The sequence below is a fragment of the Lissotriton helveticus genome, chromosome 9 (genome assembly GCF_964261635.1).
Source record: "Lissotriton helveticus chromosome 9, aLisHel1.1, whole genome shotgun sequence".
Classification (NCBI taxonomy): Eukaryota; Metazoa; Chordata; class Amphibia; order Caudata; family Salamandridae; genus Lissotriton; species Lissotriton helveticus.
In genome coordinates, this window is record NC_136070.1 from 586,830,478 (window position 1) to 586,842,791 (window position 12,314).

General features: G+C 45.4%; 1 protein-coding gene across 1 annotated transcript in view; it reads right to left on the minus strand.

Annotated features, from left to right (window-relative positions):
* Positions 1 to 1,489: 1,489 nt before the first annotated feature.
* The window catches only part of LOC144781619 (uncharacterized), a 65,004-nt gene continuing 54,179 nt past the window's right edge, over positions 1,490 to 12,314 (minus strand). Inside the window, exon 4 of the mRNA XM_078660564.1 lies at positions 1,490 to 9,603. Within this exon, the coding sequence (XP_078516690.1) occupies positions 9,541 to 9,603 (63 nt within the window). The 3' untranslated portion in view covers positions 1,490 to 9,540. The remainder of the gene's footprint in view (positions 9,604 to 12,314) is intronic.

The window sequence follows — 12,314 nt, forward strand, 5'->3', positions numbered from 1 at the left end:
AGCAAAGACCATCCCTAAATATGGGAATGAGTTAGTGGAATGTAGTCTGTCAGTCCCCATTAAAATTGAATTAAGCTGTCGTTTCCCTAACCCGCATGACATGATAAAAGAATTCACGCGCAGATCCAGGTCATCCATATGCTGTACAAAGGTTTTGACTAGGCTACGTAGCGAGTTTGGAGTGCGGCCCACAAGGACCGCATCATCTGCATAGAGAAGTGCTGATAGTAATTTCCCTTTGATTTTCGGAACATCTGAGGTCGCCTGCTTTAGAGAATTGCTCAACCCATTAATATAAATAATAAAAAGCAGGACAGGTCATAATGGAGACCTTCCGACATGTCCTCAAACATCTCCACTGTGGGTGATACCAAGTTTTTCATGTTAACATGGGGATCGGAATAAGGTAGAGACATGATCCATTTCCTGATGAGAACCAGCTCCTGTCTCTAAAAATGAAAATGATCTCCATGCTACCAGCTTAAAACCTATCTTTTTTCATGCCCTCTCTCTCTTTGGGCTTCTCATTTGGCTCCACAATAGATGCAAGAGCCTAGACACCATTGGGTATATGTGCGCTCTACAAATTTCTTGTAATTACTTACTGTGCTACCCACATAACTTACCCAGAAGTGTTCTCTCCGTTCTGCAGTGGAGGCCTCCCCTCCACACGTATCCGGGTCCTGCACTCCAGACATTGTGTTGCAGGGTCTGTGATCACATAAGTGTCCTGTTGCCAGGCTTCTGCTGCTTCTGGTATGCTTTCAGATAAGTTTTAGAACGTACGTTTGCCTCAGTTTAAAATAAATTATATATACATAACATGACCCATCCTCACAGCTTGTGTGCACAGAGCTCCTTGGATGTATGTGTTAAAGGATTCTCAGTAGACCACATCTCTGCATCTGACCTCCCGCCCCCTCTCTAGTAATGCCTCAGACTCGTGTGCTTCCTGAGATGTGGTTTCTCAGGATAGGAGTGGTACTGACTTTGGTGGTGTCCTCCTGTGACCTGTCAGCCTCCAGCTGTCCCCTCTGTCTGGTACTGCTATTTGCAGAGTCATCAGTGAACTTAGTCTCAGTCCCCATTTAGCCCAGCTACTGACATTGCATGCCATCATCTAGTATCCACCCACATGTTTACTTAAAATGAATAATGAACATTACTGGGAGATAATCATAGCTTTTGAATTGAGAAGAATTACATTCAGGCTACAGACCTGTTCATTTGAAAAAATGTACCTATGCTTCAAATTTTTATTTTACAAAAGCTTAGCTTTATTTCACATATTTTTACTATGTTTCACTACAGCTTTTCCCCTCATTGCACTCCTATAGATTCTATGAGCTATTGTAGCGGTTCTTAACCTTTTGACTTGTGTGGACCCCCAATGGATCAATACCGGAATCCCGGGACCCCTGACTTAAGCAATTCCTATGATTTGAACCTCAATACAATACACAAAAACAAATATACACCAAGCACATGCTCAAATATTGAAATATTTTATGTAATTCACAATCATATAGAAAAAGATTTCACATTCTCATTTTGCTTCTTTATTAGTATATACTTTATTTATTTTCATTTATTCATTTTAATATTTAATTTAGTAAAAGTCACGGGCCCCCGAGTAAGCCTCATGGACCCCAGAGATCCTCAGAATAGGAAGGGAAGACGAAGGGAAATGGGGGGGAAGGCAAGAGGGTACAGGAATGGAAACAATGGGAGTGTGGGAGAGGCAAGAGGATTGGGCCAGGAGAGCAAGAGATGGTAGAGTGGGTGGAAGTTGAAGGAGAAAGTAGAGGAGGGGATTGGAGGGTGGAGGACGGGATGAAAGGGAAGTAGAAGGGAAAAGAAGGGGTTATGGAAAGGGGAGAGAAGGGGATGGGAGAGAAGAGAAATGGGAGGAGTGCAGTGGAATGAAATGTAGCGGTATGGGAGAAAATAACATTGGAATTGGGGAGGAGGGAATTAAAAGAGAAGAGGAGTGGGGATGGAAGAGAATAGAGAAATGGGAGGGAAGAGGGAACCGAAAAGGGAAGTGGTGTGTTAAGGAGGAGGAAAAGGGGAGTGGGTAGTGGGGAGGGAAGTTGGAAATGAAAGGAAAGAGGGGAAGAGGAGAGTGGGGAGAGGGCGGAAGGAAGGAGAAGAGGGAGGAGTTGAGGAAGAGGAATAAGGGCAAAGTATGATGAGGAAAGAGGAAGGTGAAGGAAGCGGAGGATGGGATGAGAGTAGACAAGTGTAGACGAGGGAAAAGGAGAGACGAGGGAATGAAGAAGAGGTGACGGGAGAGAAAAGGAAGGAGAAATAGAGAATGGGAAGGGGAGAGAGTGGAAGGCAGGGGAGGGGAGGGTAGTGAAGAGGGAAACAGGAAGGAAGACGAGATGGGAGGGAGCGGTGAAAGGGAAGTGGGAGGGGGACGGCAAGGAAGTGAAAGGGAAGATGGAATGGGAGGGAAGTATGAAGGCAGAGTGGAAGGATAGGACGGGAAAGGATTAGGAGGGAAGAGGATGAGGAAGGGATGGGAGGGCAGAGGGGATGAAAGTGGAAGGGGAGAGGTGAGGATGGGTATAGGAAGCAAGTGGATGGGGGAGAGGATGGTAGGGTCGGTGGACAGAAGGCGATGGAAGGGGGAGTCAAGAGAATGGGAGGTGGGAGGGGAGAGAAGAGAATGGGTGGGGGGGAGATAAGGACAAGGGAGGGATAGGGGAGAATGGGAGGAGAGAGAATGGGGTGAGGAAGGGGAGGAGAGGTGGAAGGAAATTGGTTGGGAAGAGAGGAGGGGACAGAAAAAGATCTGAGTGGGGAGGGGAGAGAAGTGGAAGAGGGGAGGGGATGGAGAGAAGAGATAGGCGAGGAGGAAAAAGGAATGGAAGAGTTTGAGATGGGAGAGAAGCGGGAGAGGAGTCGGGTGGAGAAGAAGGGGTGGGAAGAGAGTAGGGGATGGGAGGAGAGTGGAGGGGATGGTAAGTAGAAGGAAAGTGGTTGGGAAGAGAGACAGTGATGGAGGGGGGGAGGATGAAGAGAAGAGAGAGTGGAATAGAAGAGTGGGGATGGAATAGAAAAGAGAGCAGTGGGGAGGAGAGGAGTGGGGAATGGAAAAGGGAGAAAAGGGTGAGAGGTAGACGTGTAGGTGAACTGAGAGGAAGGGAAGTGGGAGGGTAGAGGCAATGGGAAGGAGAGGGGACAGACGTGTAAATAAAGAGGGGAAGAGAGAGATGGCGATGACGAGAGGGAAGTAGAAGGGAAGGAAAGTGTAAGGGAAGAGAGAATGGGGTGAGGGGACGGAAGTGTAAAAGAAATGGGGAAGTGAGAGATGGGGATGGGAAGGGATGTGGAGGGGAAAAGTGGGATGGGAGAGCAGGAGGGGAGAGGAGGTAGTAGGGGAGAGGAGATGGGAAGATGGAAGGGATGAAAGTGGAAGGGAAGAGGCGAGGAGGGATGGGATGGGGCATGAGATGGGAGGCGGAAGGGAAGAGAGGACAGGAGAGGATGGGAGGGAAGAAAATGAGATGGAGGGGGAGAGAACACAAGGGGATGGGAGGGGGAGAGGCCCAAGGGGATGGGGGGTGGAAGTTGAGGAACGTGGAACGGAATAGGGAAGGGGAGGGAAGTAGAAGGAAAGAGCAAAGGTGAATGGGGCTAGAGGAGGAGATGGGAGTGGGGGAAGAGAGGAAAGGACAGAAAGAGTAATGGGAGGGGAGGATACAGGATGGGAGAGTTGAAGGGGGGAATGGAGGAAGGGAGAGGAAATGAAAGGGCAGAGTGAAAGAGAGTAGAGTGGGTAGGGGGTTGCAGACGTGAAGATGGCAGTGGGGAAGTAAAAGAGATAGAAGAGGGAGGGTAGTGGGAAGAGGGACGTGGGAGGGAAGTGGTAAGTAGATGGGAATAGGGGAGTGGGTAGGAGTAAGTAGGGAAGACATAGGGGAGTGGGGAGAATGGATGGGAGTGGAAGGAAGTGTAAAAGAAAAGAGGAAGGGAGAGATGACGATGGGAGGGGAGAAATGGGAAGGGGAGGGGACGGAAGGGATGGGAGAGGAAGGGTCAGGGGCAGAGGAGAGGAGGGGATGGGGCGAGACGAAGAGTGAATGTTGCAAGGAGAGGAGGGGATGTGAGGCTGGAGAGGATAAAAGTAAAAGGGAAGAGGGGAGTGGAGAAATGAGGCAAGGAGGGACAGGTGAGATGGGAGGGGATACAAGAGGATGGGAGGGGGAATTGAAGGTAGTAGAAGGAAAGGGGTGGAGGAGGGCATGGGGTAGACAAGGGGGTTGCAGTGGGGAGTTGGGGAAAGTGGAAGGGAAGAGGGCTGAGGAAGGCATGGAACAGGGAAAGGGGATGGGAGGGAAGTGAAAGGAAAGATAGGGAATGGGGAGGAATTGTGAAGGAAGTGGGGAAGGGCTAGACACGGATGGGAGGTGAGGGGTGGTAGGGAAATAGAAGTTGAAAGAGGAGGGGAGTGGAAGGAAAGGATGGGGAGGGAAGTGGCAGGCAAATGAAGAGGGGAGAGGAGGTGCTGCGAGGGAAGAAGGGACGGGAGAGTAGGTGTAATGGGAGAGGAGCGTATGGGAGGGAGGAGTGGGGACTGGGAAGTGGAACAAAAGGAGGAGATGGGAGTGTGAAGGATGTAATGAGGGAGGATTGGATAGAGGTGGAAGGAAAGTGGTAGGGAAAAGAGGAAGTGGTGGGGGAGAGGAGGTATGGGGATGGGAGAGGAGGGGAGAGAAGGGTATGGGAATGAGAGAGGAGAGGATGGAAGTAGAAGAGGGGAGGGAAGAGGATGTGAGGGAAGGGGGAGGGAAGAAAGGTAATGGAAGGGAAGATAGGGAATGGGAGGGGAAGGGAAGTGTAAAGGAAAAGGTGGTGGAAAGTAAATGGAACACAAGGAATGTAAACAGAAGGAAATGGAGAGGGGAAGGAAAGAAATGCGATTGAGATGAGGGTTGGAATTAGAGGAATGAGTGGAGTTGGGAGGGAAGGGGCTGTAGAGATCCGCAAAGGGGTAGCGCTGGAGAGAGAGAATGGAAGCAGAGAGAGAGGACGTGGAGGGAAGGGAAAACGTGGATCGGAGAAAAGGGAAGAGAATGAATTGGAAAACATCTTTGGTTGAGAAATGAAGAATTGGGCAGAAAAGGCTGCGAGTTTAAAGAACAGCGGTGAAAAAACTAATAAAATGGGAATTTCAAGTCAGTCTCATGTCAGTTTTGAGTTCAGTTTGGTTTCCAGTTCAGATTTCACTTGGTTCATTTACTCACCTTGTTCCCCTGTTCCCATTCTTTTTGGAGCCGGCTCACCCCCCGCGGCTTCCCGCTTCTGTGTCCCCTGCTACCCGCAGTAGTCCTCCCTGTCTGGTGTCCTTGTGTGCAATGCTGCTGGTCCCTGGTTACCAGCCTTCTATACTAAGGACACGTCACAATGTAGAGCTTTCAGCATGTCATCATACATCAACGCTGGGTGATACCACGTTTTTCATGTTAATGGGGGAATCAGGACAGTCACAAGCCAAGTTAAAAGTGCGATTTCTTCACAAGATATCTATTCTTAAAAAAAAAAATCCAGTCAAGAGCCTGAAAGAATACCCCATGCTACCCAACATAACGCACCCTAAAATGATCTCTCCCTTTCCTCTCTGCTGCAGTGGAGGCCTCCCCTCTGCACGTACCCGGGAGGGGGCTCGCCTCGAGACATCACGTCGCAGGGCCTGTGACCTCATAAGTGTTCCGTTGCAAGGATTTTGCTTTTGGTGCTGCTATGAAGGCACGAACGAACTGTAACGTAATTTTGAAATATTTTTATTAACATTAATGAAAACATTAATAACGTTATTAACATGCAGAAAACAGGTTAACGTAACTTCAAATTAATATTAGAATGTACATTTGTCTCATTACAATTTTTTCATTTATTCATAATGCCCGGCCTCACAACCTGTCTACAGACTGTGTTCTATTGATGTATTGAACGATTCTCACTGGGCACATCTCCGTATCGGACCTGCTTCTCTCCTCTTGTCCAGCAGACGCGAAACTACCGTCGGGCTGAGAGGGTAAAGCTGCAGTTGTCTCATTCGACACCCACCGACAAATAACAGCAGGGGTACCCAGCAGCATTTTAATTCGAACCAAATTGCGACAATAAGTATCCATCATTTGGCAGTGAAAAGATTATCAGTGTCAGGACAGAAGAATTGAGCCTTCCATAAAAGTCTATGTTAGCCTAGTGTATTAAAGTCTTTTTAATAGCATTTTGTCTTATGTTTTCACGGTGCTGTAAAAAAATACGGATATTGTACAACATGATTTAAACAAAGTGCACAAGGGAAATATTGCATTTTGGCATCGAGGAAAAACAGAATGCTTCATTCGTCTAAATGCACATTATAGGCAACAGCATATCGGTGTTAATATGTACCATTATTGGGCCAACTGCAGACATCTACACACAACCTGAATAAATGTTGAATTCCAGGGAGAAGGCAGATGAGAGATTGATGAAGAGAGAGAAAAGATTTACAGAGGAGAACAAGGGTGGAGGAAGGTCAGAAGAGAGACTAGTAGAAGGGACTGTGGTGGAAGATGGGAAAGCGCGCAAGTGTTAAGTAGGTGGACAGTGGACTGATGGGCAGGGCTACGCAGAGATGAAGGAGGAAAATCTCTGGTAGATCTAAAGAAGGAAATATGAGTTGGCCAGTCGCTACGGGGAGCTGGATAAGGGGAAAGGTTGTGGTTATAGCATCACTAAGTAACATCAGAACACATATTCACAATGATGCAAACGTGGAGCAGGACAAAGCGTGTGCAAAATTTGGGTAATCCACTTTTGTGTAATTACTTGAAATGTCAGAAAATGATGCCAAGTTACATATAATTATGCAAAAAGCAACACTGGCATTTAGTGCTGCTATATTTTACCACAAAATGTGTCCTTGAGTCAACTTTGGATGCAAGGATGGTTTACGTGGTAAAAAAACAAATTGTGCAAATATACAAAAGCTCAATGGACAGTACCTGCTTGCATTTAGCATTGTTCACTGCATTCTTGAATTTTTTTACTGCAAATCGTGCATTAGCTGTACATTTGCACTCCGAATGGGGCATAATTGCTCAACGTGGTGTAATAGCGTAATTTCTGGAATTTAGCCCAAGAAGAGCAATGCAAAATTACAGAAATTACACTATATTACACAGGTGCAATGCAAATTTCTACCATGCCTAAGCAGGATCTATGCTGATTTACACACAGAACTGGTTCCTGGCAGGGTGGGCTACAAAATGATAGACTAGAAAGTGGCCCCAAGTAAATTCAAGTGGCAAGGAACAACTCAAGAATTCTACCCATCACTTTTTGTTTTATTTACTATGATGCTCAAAGTGCAAAGAGTGTGCTCACATGTGCCATAAAACTCCAGTTGTAATCTACTAATGAGACCTACATAGCCTGACAGCAATTTAGGGTGGCTTATTTTACCATTCAGAAGAGACGTGGCCTGGCAGTTTGGGTTGAACTGATCCTATTGGAGCATGACCAAGACTGATTGCATATGGCTGGTTCCTGTCTGAGGTGGCATTGTGGGCAAAACAAAATTATAGACATAAATGCAGCTCCAGTAATAGCCAGGGTTTGAAATTAGTTCAGGCATTCCACCCAACATGTTTTCCTATCTGCAATATTTGCTGTAGCAAGTGCTAAGTAGAACACTAGAGGCCTAATTACAATGTAGGTCGGAAAGCATCCGACCTCTGCTCGGAGGCTGTAGGTTTAAAGTCCGACAGCTCTATTATAATGACAGCTGTCAGACTTTAAACCGGCTGGGGAACCCAACTCCCTGACGTCAAGCTCAAGGAGAGGTCGGCCTGTCAGAAAGGCATCATAATCCCTTAAGGATGGCATTTCCGCAGTCTGGATTACAATGGCACTTTCTGACATGGAACTGCTGTCAGAAAGTGTCTTTGGGTGGGCCCTAGAACGGCCCCTTTCTTCCCTGGCCCTCCGCATGTGGCCCTGGGAGGCACCTATGGTGCGCCCCGCCACATCCCTGCACCGTGTGGCAGGCACAGTGAAGTACCTGCCACACAGTGCAGGGATGTTTAAAGATGTACATTTTTCAATGGGAGCTTGCGCTGAGGGCAGTTTCAGCCTGCCGCACAAGCTCCCATTGAAAAATGGAAGTTTTCAACCGCAACATGTGCAGTTATATCCTAACTGATGTATCGGAACCACCGACCTGAGATCGGTCGGTTCCCAATCAGCAATGATGTCAGAGGCAACTCCGACCAGCATCGTAATCAGGGTCTAAATCTGGTGTAGAAAGCACTATTTAGAACTCAATGCAATACAAAGGTTCCTTGGAAATCACTGGGGTTTGTATAATTGCCAGCCGGGTGCATATGGGACTGCTGTGATAGCCCGACCTTTTACATGAATTAGAATCTATTTCCCTCCTCACAAACAGCGGGAGACTTGCGTTGATGGTGGACTACTTTAAGGGCCAACAGAGCGAGAAGACTTGTGCATGACTCTTGTTTTCCATTGTGTTGCACGGCACAGGCCAACATGGGGTAGTTGAGAGAGAGACCTGAAGAACAAGTCCCAGGAAGAGAGACAGGCTGAAATATTTCTGAAAACTGTATTTGTAGTGCAAAGGAACGTCAGTTGTTGTCTCTGCTTGTTTTAAGATGTTATGTTGTTTGTTTGTGTAGCTTTCCAAGCCATCATAATATCATGTCAAAGCCCCAAGCGAAAGAAAACAAGGTAGAGAAAATGAGGAAATAGCCTTGTGGATGAAGTGGGTGCTCCCCAAGACATTGGATTCTGACCCGTCAGGAAGCAGTGCTTTATGGTTAAACAGCCTTAGCCATTTGAGCAACATGAAGGAAGTGGAGAAAAGAAGAAATAGGGTGGAAGGAGGGATCCCCAGAGGAAAGGACGTTGCTGGGGTGCCAGAGAAAGGAATCGAGCGATGACAGCATTTTAAATCATGGTATACAATTAATGAGATACTAAGGTAGGTCAATAAGAGTACCATTGAGGGAGGAAATTACCAACCAGCTCCACAGTGCCAAAAATGTGACCCCTTATGAGCATCTTCTTAACAGTTAAATTTCACTCTGTAACCACTGCTGAAAATTAAGTTTGGAAGGAAGACTTGAAAGTCTGGGAGAACCAAGGCAAACGGGGTTAGAGATTTCAGGTTTTTCAATATTGTTTGAGGGGTGGGGGTGGGGAATTGGGTTAAAAGGAAGGAAGTGCGCATTACTCCTGTTTTTCCCAAACCGTAACCTTTTGTACAATTGTTCCATCACTGACAGACTGCAGTCCAACATTGTTTCTGGAAGTACAATCTTATGCTAGTGCAGAGCATCTCATGAAGACATCTTATATCATGATTCTTTTGCATCACACACACTAGGATTCTAATTAAATATACTCACCCTGACATCTGTATAAAACATATTGTATAAATTCCACAGACTTAACTTGTAGCCTTTAGTCTCAATGCAATGCTCCTAAATATTTTCAGAAAATGCTACTATTTAATACTCACTTGTCACTAATGTTCATGTATGTGCTGCATGTTTGGGTAATGGTCTGGGATGTCAAGGCCTGCAAAAGATTGAAATTCAAAAGTGGAAGTAACATCATACACCCTGTGAACAAAAATGGCATCACCCCCTTGACCTCTTGACTCACCTTGAGCACCTCAACAGCCTTCCATTGACTGCTAAGGGGATAGCAGGAGCAAACAGTGTGAAATAAAGAAAGAAAGACGGACTTTTAATTCAAGGTTTAAGATGAATCCCAAGACCATGGATAGTAAGCACTGGTCCAGTGTGCTTGCTACAAACAAACCCATACCACTTAATAGTTAATCAAATCGATGGATCAGCATCACGTGCATATCTCAGCTGTGAGCGAACAGATGATGCAGTAGACACAGTGGGATTAGCCTGCCTCGCTAAGTCCCCAGTTCTGGATTTAGGTACTCACCACACACCTCTGTACATATCCATGGAAGCAACACTTGCAGCAGCACGGTGGGGTTAATATAACTATACAGATGCCTCAAATCAAAAGAAAATAAAGTTGGTGATTCACTATTAAAAAGTACTCAAGTTTGCTTCACCAGTTAGCAGTTCTGAAGCTCTGCCCTCTGATGCGCCGAAACTTAAATCACAGAAAAGTAGTTAACCCAAGAACAAAGCACTACAAAAAAACATTGATGAGTTTAGACGAGAAGGGAGGCGAGAGGAGATTTCTGGGCTGCTCAAAGAATGTAAACTAAGCAGTCATGCACCCAGAGCGCCAGTGACACTAACATTTAGGCAATCACTTTGAAGTCAGAGAAAGAAAAGGCGCTCTTGGAAAACAGCATCTGGTATTTGATCTCGGTCTTTGAATGCTCTGCTGATGGGATGAGATAAGAAACAGATTTACAGGCCTGTTTAACGGAGGTTGGAGCCAGTGAAAACACGTCTAGTCGTGTGAAGTGCTCTTCAAAAGAGAAAAAAGATTTACCAAAATAAGAGCAGGGGATGGATAGGAGTAATTGGTCCCTGCTCTCCAGAAGAGATAAACGAAGGAAGAGGCATGATGCCAGCATGCCATAGATAAATGGGTAGAAAGAATAGGAGAGCAACGCTGAAGTCAGTAAATGGGAAGCCTAGGGGCGGGCTGAAGCCCACAGAGTATATACAACAGGTCTCTTCAAGACAGCACATGTGCTGTCTAGAGCTGAGAACTAAAAAAAAAAAAAAAAAAAAAAAAAAAAGAACAGGGCTTTAGCCCAAAAATGTATTGCTTCTCTCATCAGGCACAATGTTAGAGAAAAGTTTTCTTTTCTCAAAACTTTTCTAACTTTGCATGTCTGCTGTACTGTACAGCACACATAAAAAATGTGAACATTTTTCAATGGTGTCTAAGTATATTAATGTCTATTCTAGGCATCACACATGCATCCTTGCACTATGAAGCAAGAGTATGTACGTAGTGCAAAGCTGCTTAAACTGCACCAACACAGGAGATGACAGCAAGAGATATCTTATCACATTACAGAAAGGAGCACTTGTGGAAGAATACAAGGAAAGGTGATGTGAAAGGCTTTTCTCCCTGGGAGGTGCGAACTCACGCTAGACAGCCTAAAACAATTGAAGTCAGCAAATAGAAAGCAAGCAAATGTGAGTTGCAAAGCGAATTTTAAGCAATGGGTGGAATGCATCCCCAGGATAGTTTTCCGAACGTCCCCAAGATGTCTTTAGCAAATTAGACAGATGCACTGTCTGGCAGGCTTCAAACTAAAAATGAGTGACAGTGACCCCAACTGGCTCAAATTAAGCATGATGTGTTCCTGACCTCTGTAACGTGGCCCTAAGAGTCAATAGTCTTGCCCATTATCATTAAAGCTATTTTATGTCCTTTAAAGGGAAAGACACTGAGAAAGAATAGAAAGGCATAAGTAACGGCACAGTTGGATATCATGTAAAATATGAATCGCGGGCAGACAGGAAACAGGAACGCTAGTTGGGGCTGGTGGTCATCGTTGCTGAATGCAGGCCTTATGTGGATGTCCTCTTTCTTGTACAGGAAGAAGCATGGTCTCTCTCATCCTTCGGCCATCCTGCTGCCTCTTAGCTACTGTTAACAAAGGAAATCCGGGACATTGGAAAGTCATCTTGGTGCACTGGATCAGGTCTTGACCAGCACCGTGGGAAAGGTAAAAGGAGAAACAAAGTAACACCCCCAGGCGAGAACAAAAGAATGGGAAATGGAAGGACAAGCCTGGCTGTTTTGGGAGCTGAAAGCATGGGAATTTAAGTAAGCATGCTTTTGGCTAGAAGGAGAAGATACAAAAGGTTGGGTTCAGGATGAAGGCAAGAGCAGTCATGATGAGGGAACAAGCCAGCAAGGCCAAAAAAAAGCAGAAGTAAATGGGCATGTGGGGAGTCTTGAATAACTGGAGCAAATCCATATAAGGAGCACTGGGGTTATTAGCATGGTTACATCACAGAAGTGTGCCGGGAGACAGCATTTCAATATCTTTTGATGATCTACTTCCATAAGTAGTAAGTAATATTTTTTATTGTTTGGTTAATTAAAACCTTTACAATTTCCATGTAAAAAAAAACATAGTAGTAAAATTCATATTCTAAAACCATTAAAATAAAACATATTGGGCTTTCATCAGTTATGCTAACATTCACAGTGCAGCAGCAGCAGAATTCGTATTCTAAAACTATTGTGATAAAACACATAAAACTTTCTTGTGTTATATTAACAAACAGAGCAATTGTCAGTAAATGTTTACACAGTCTATACGT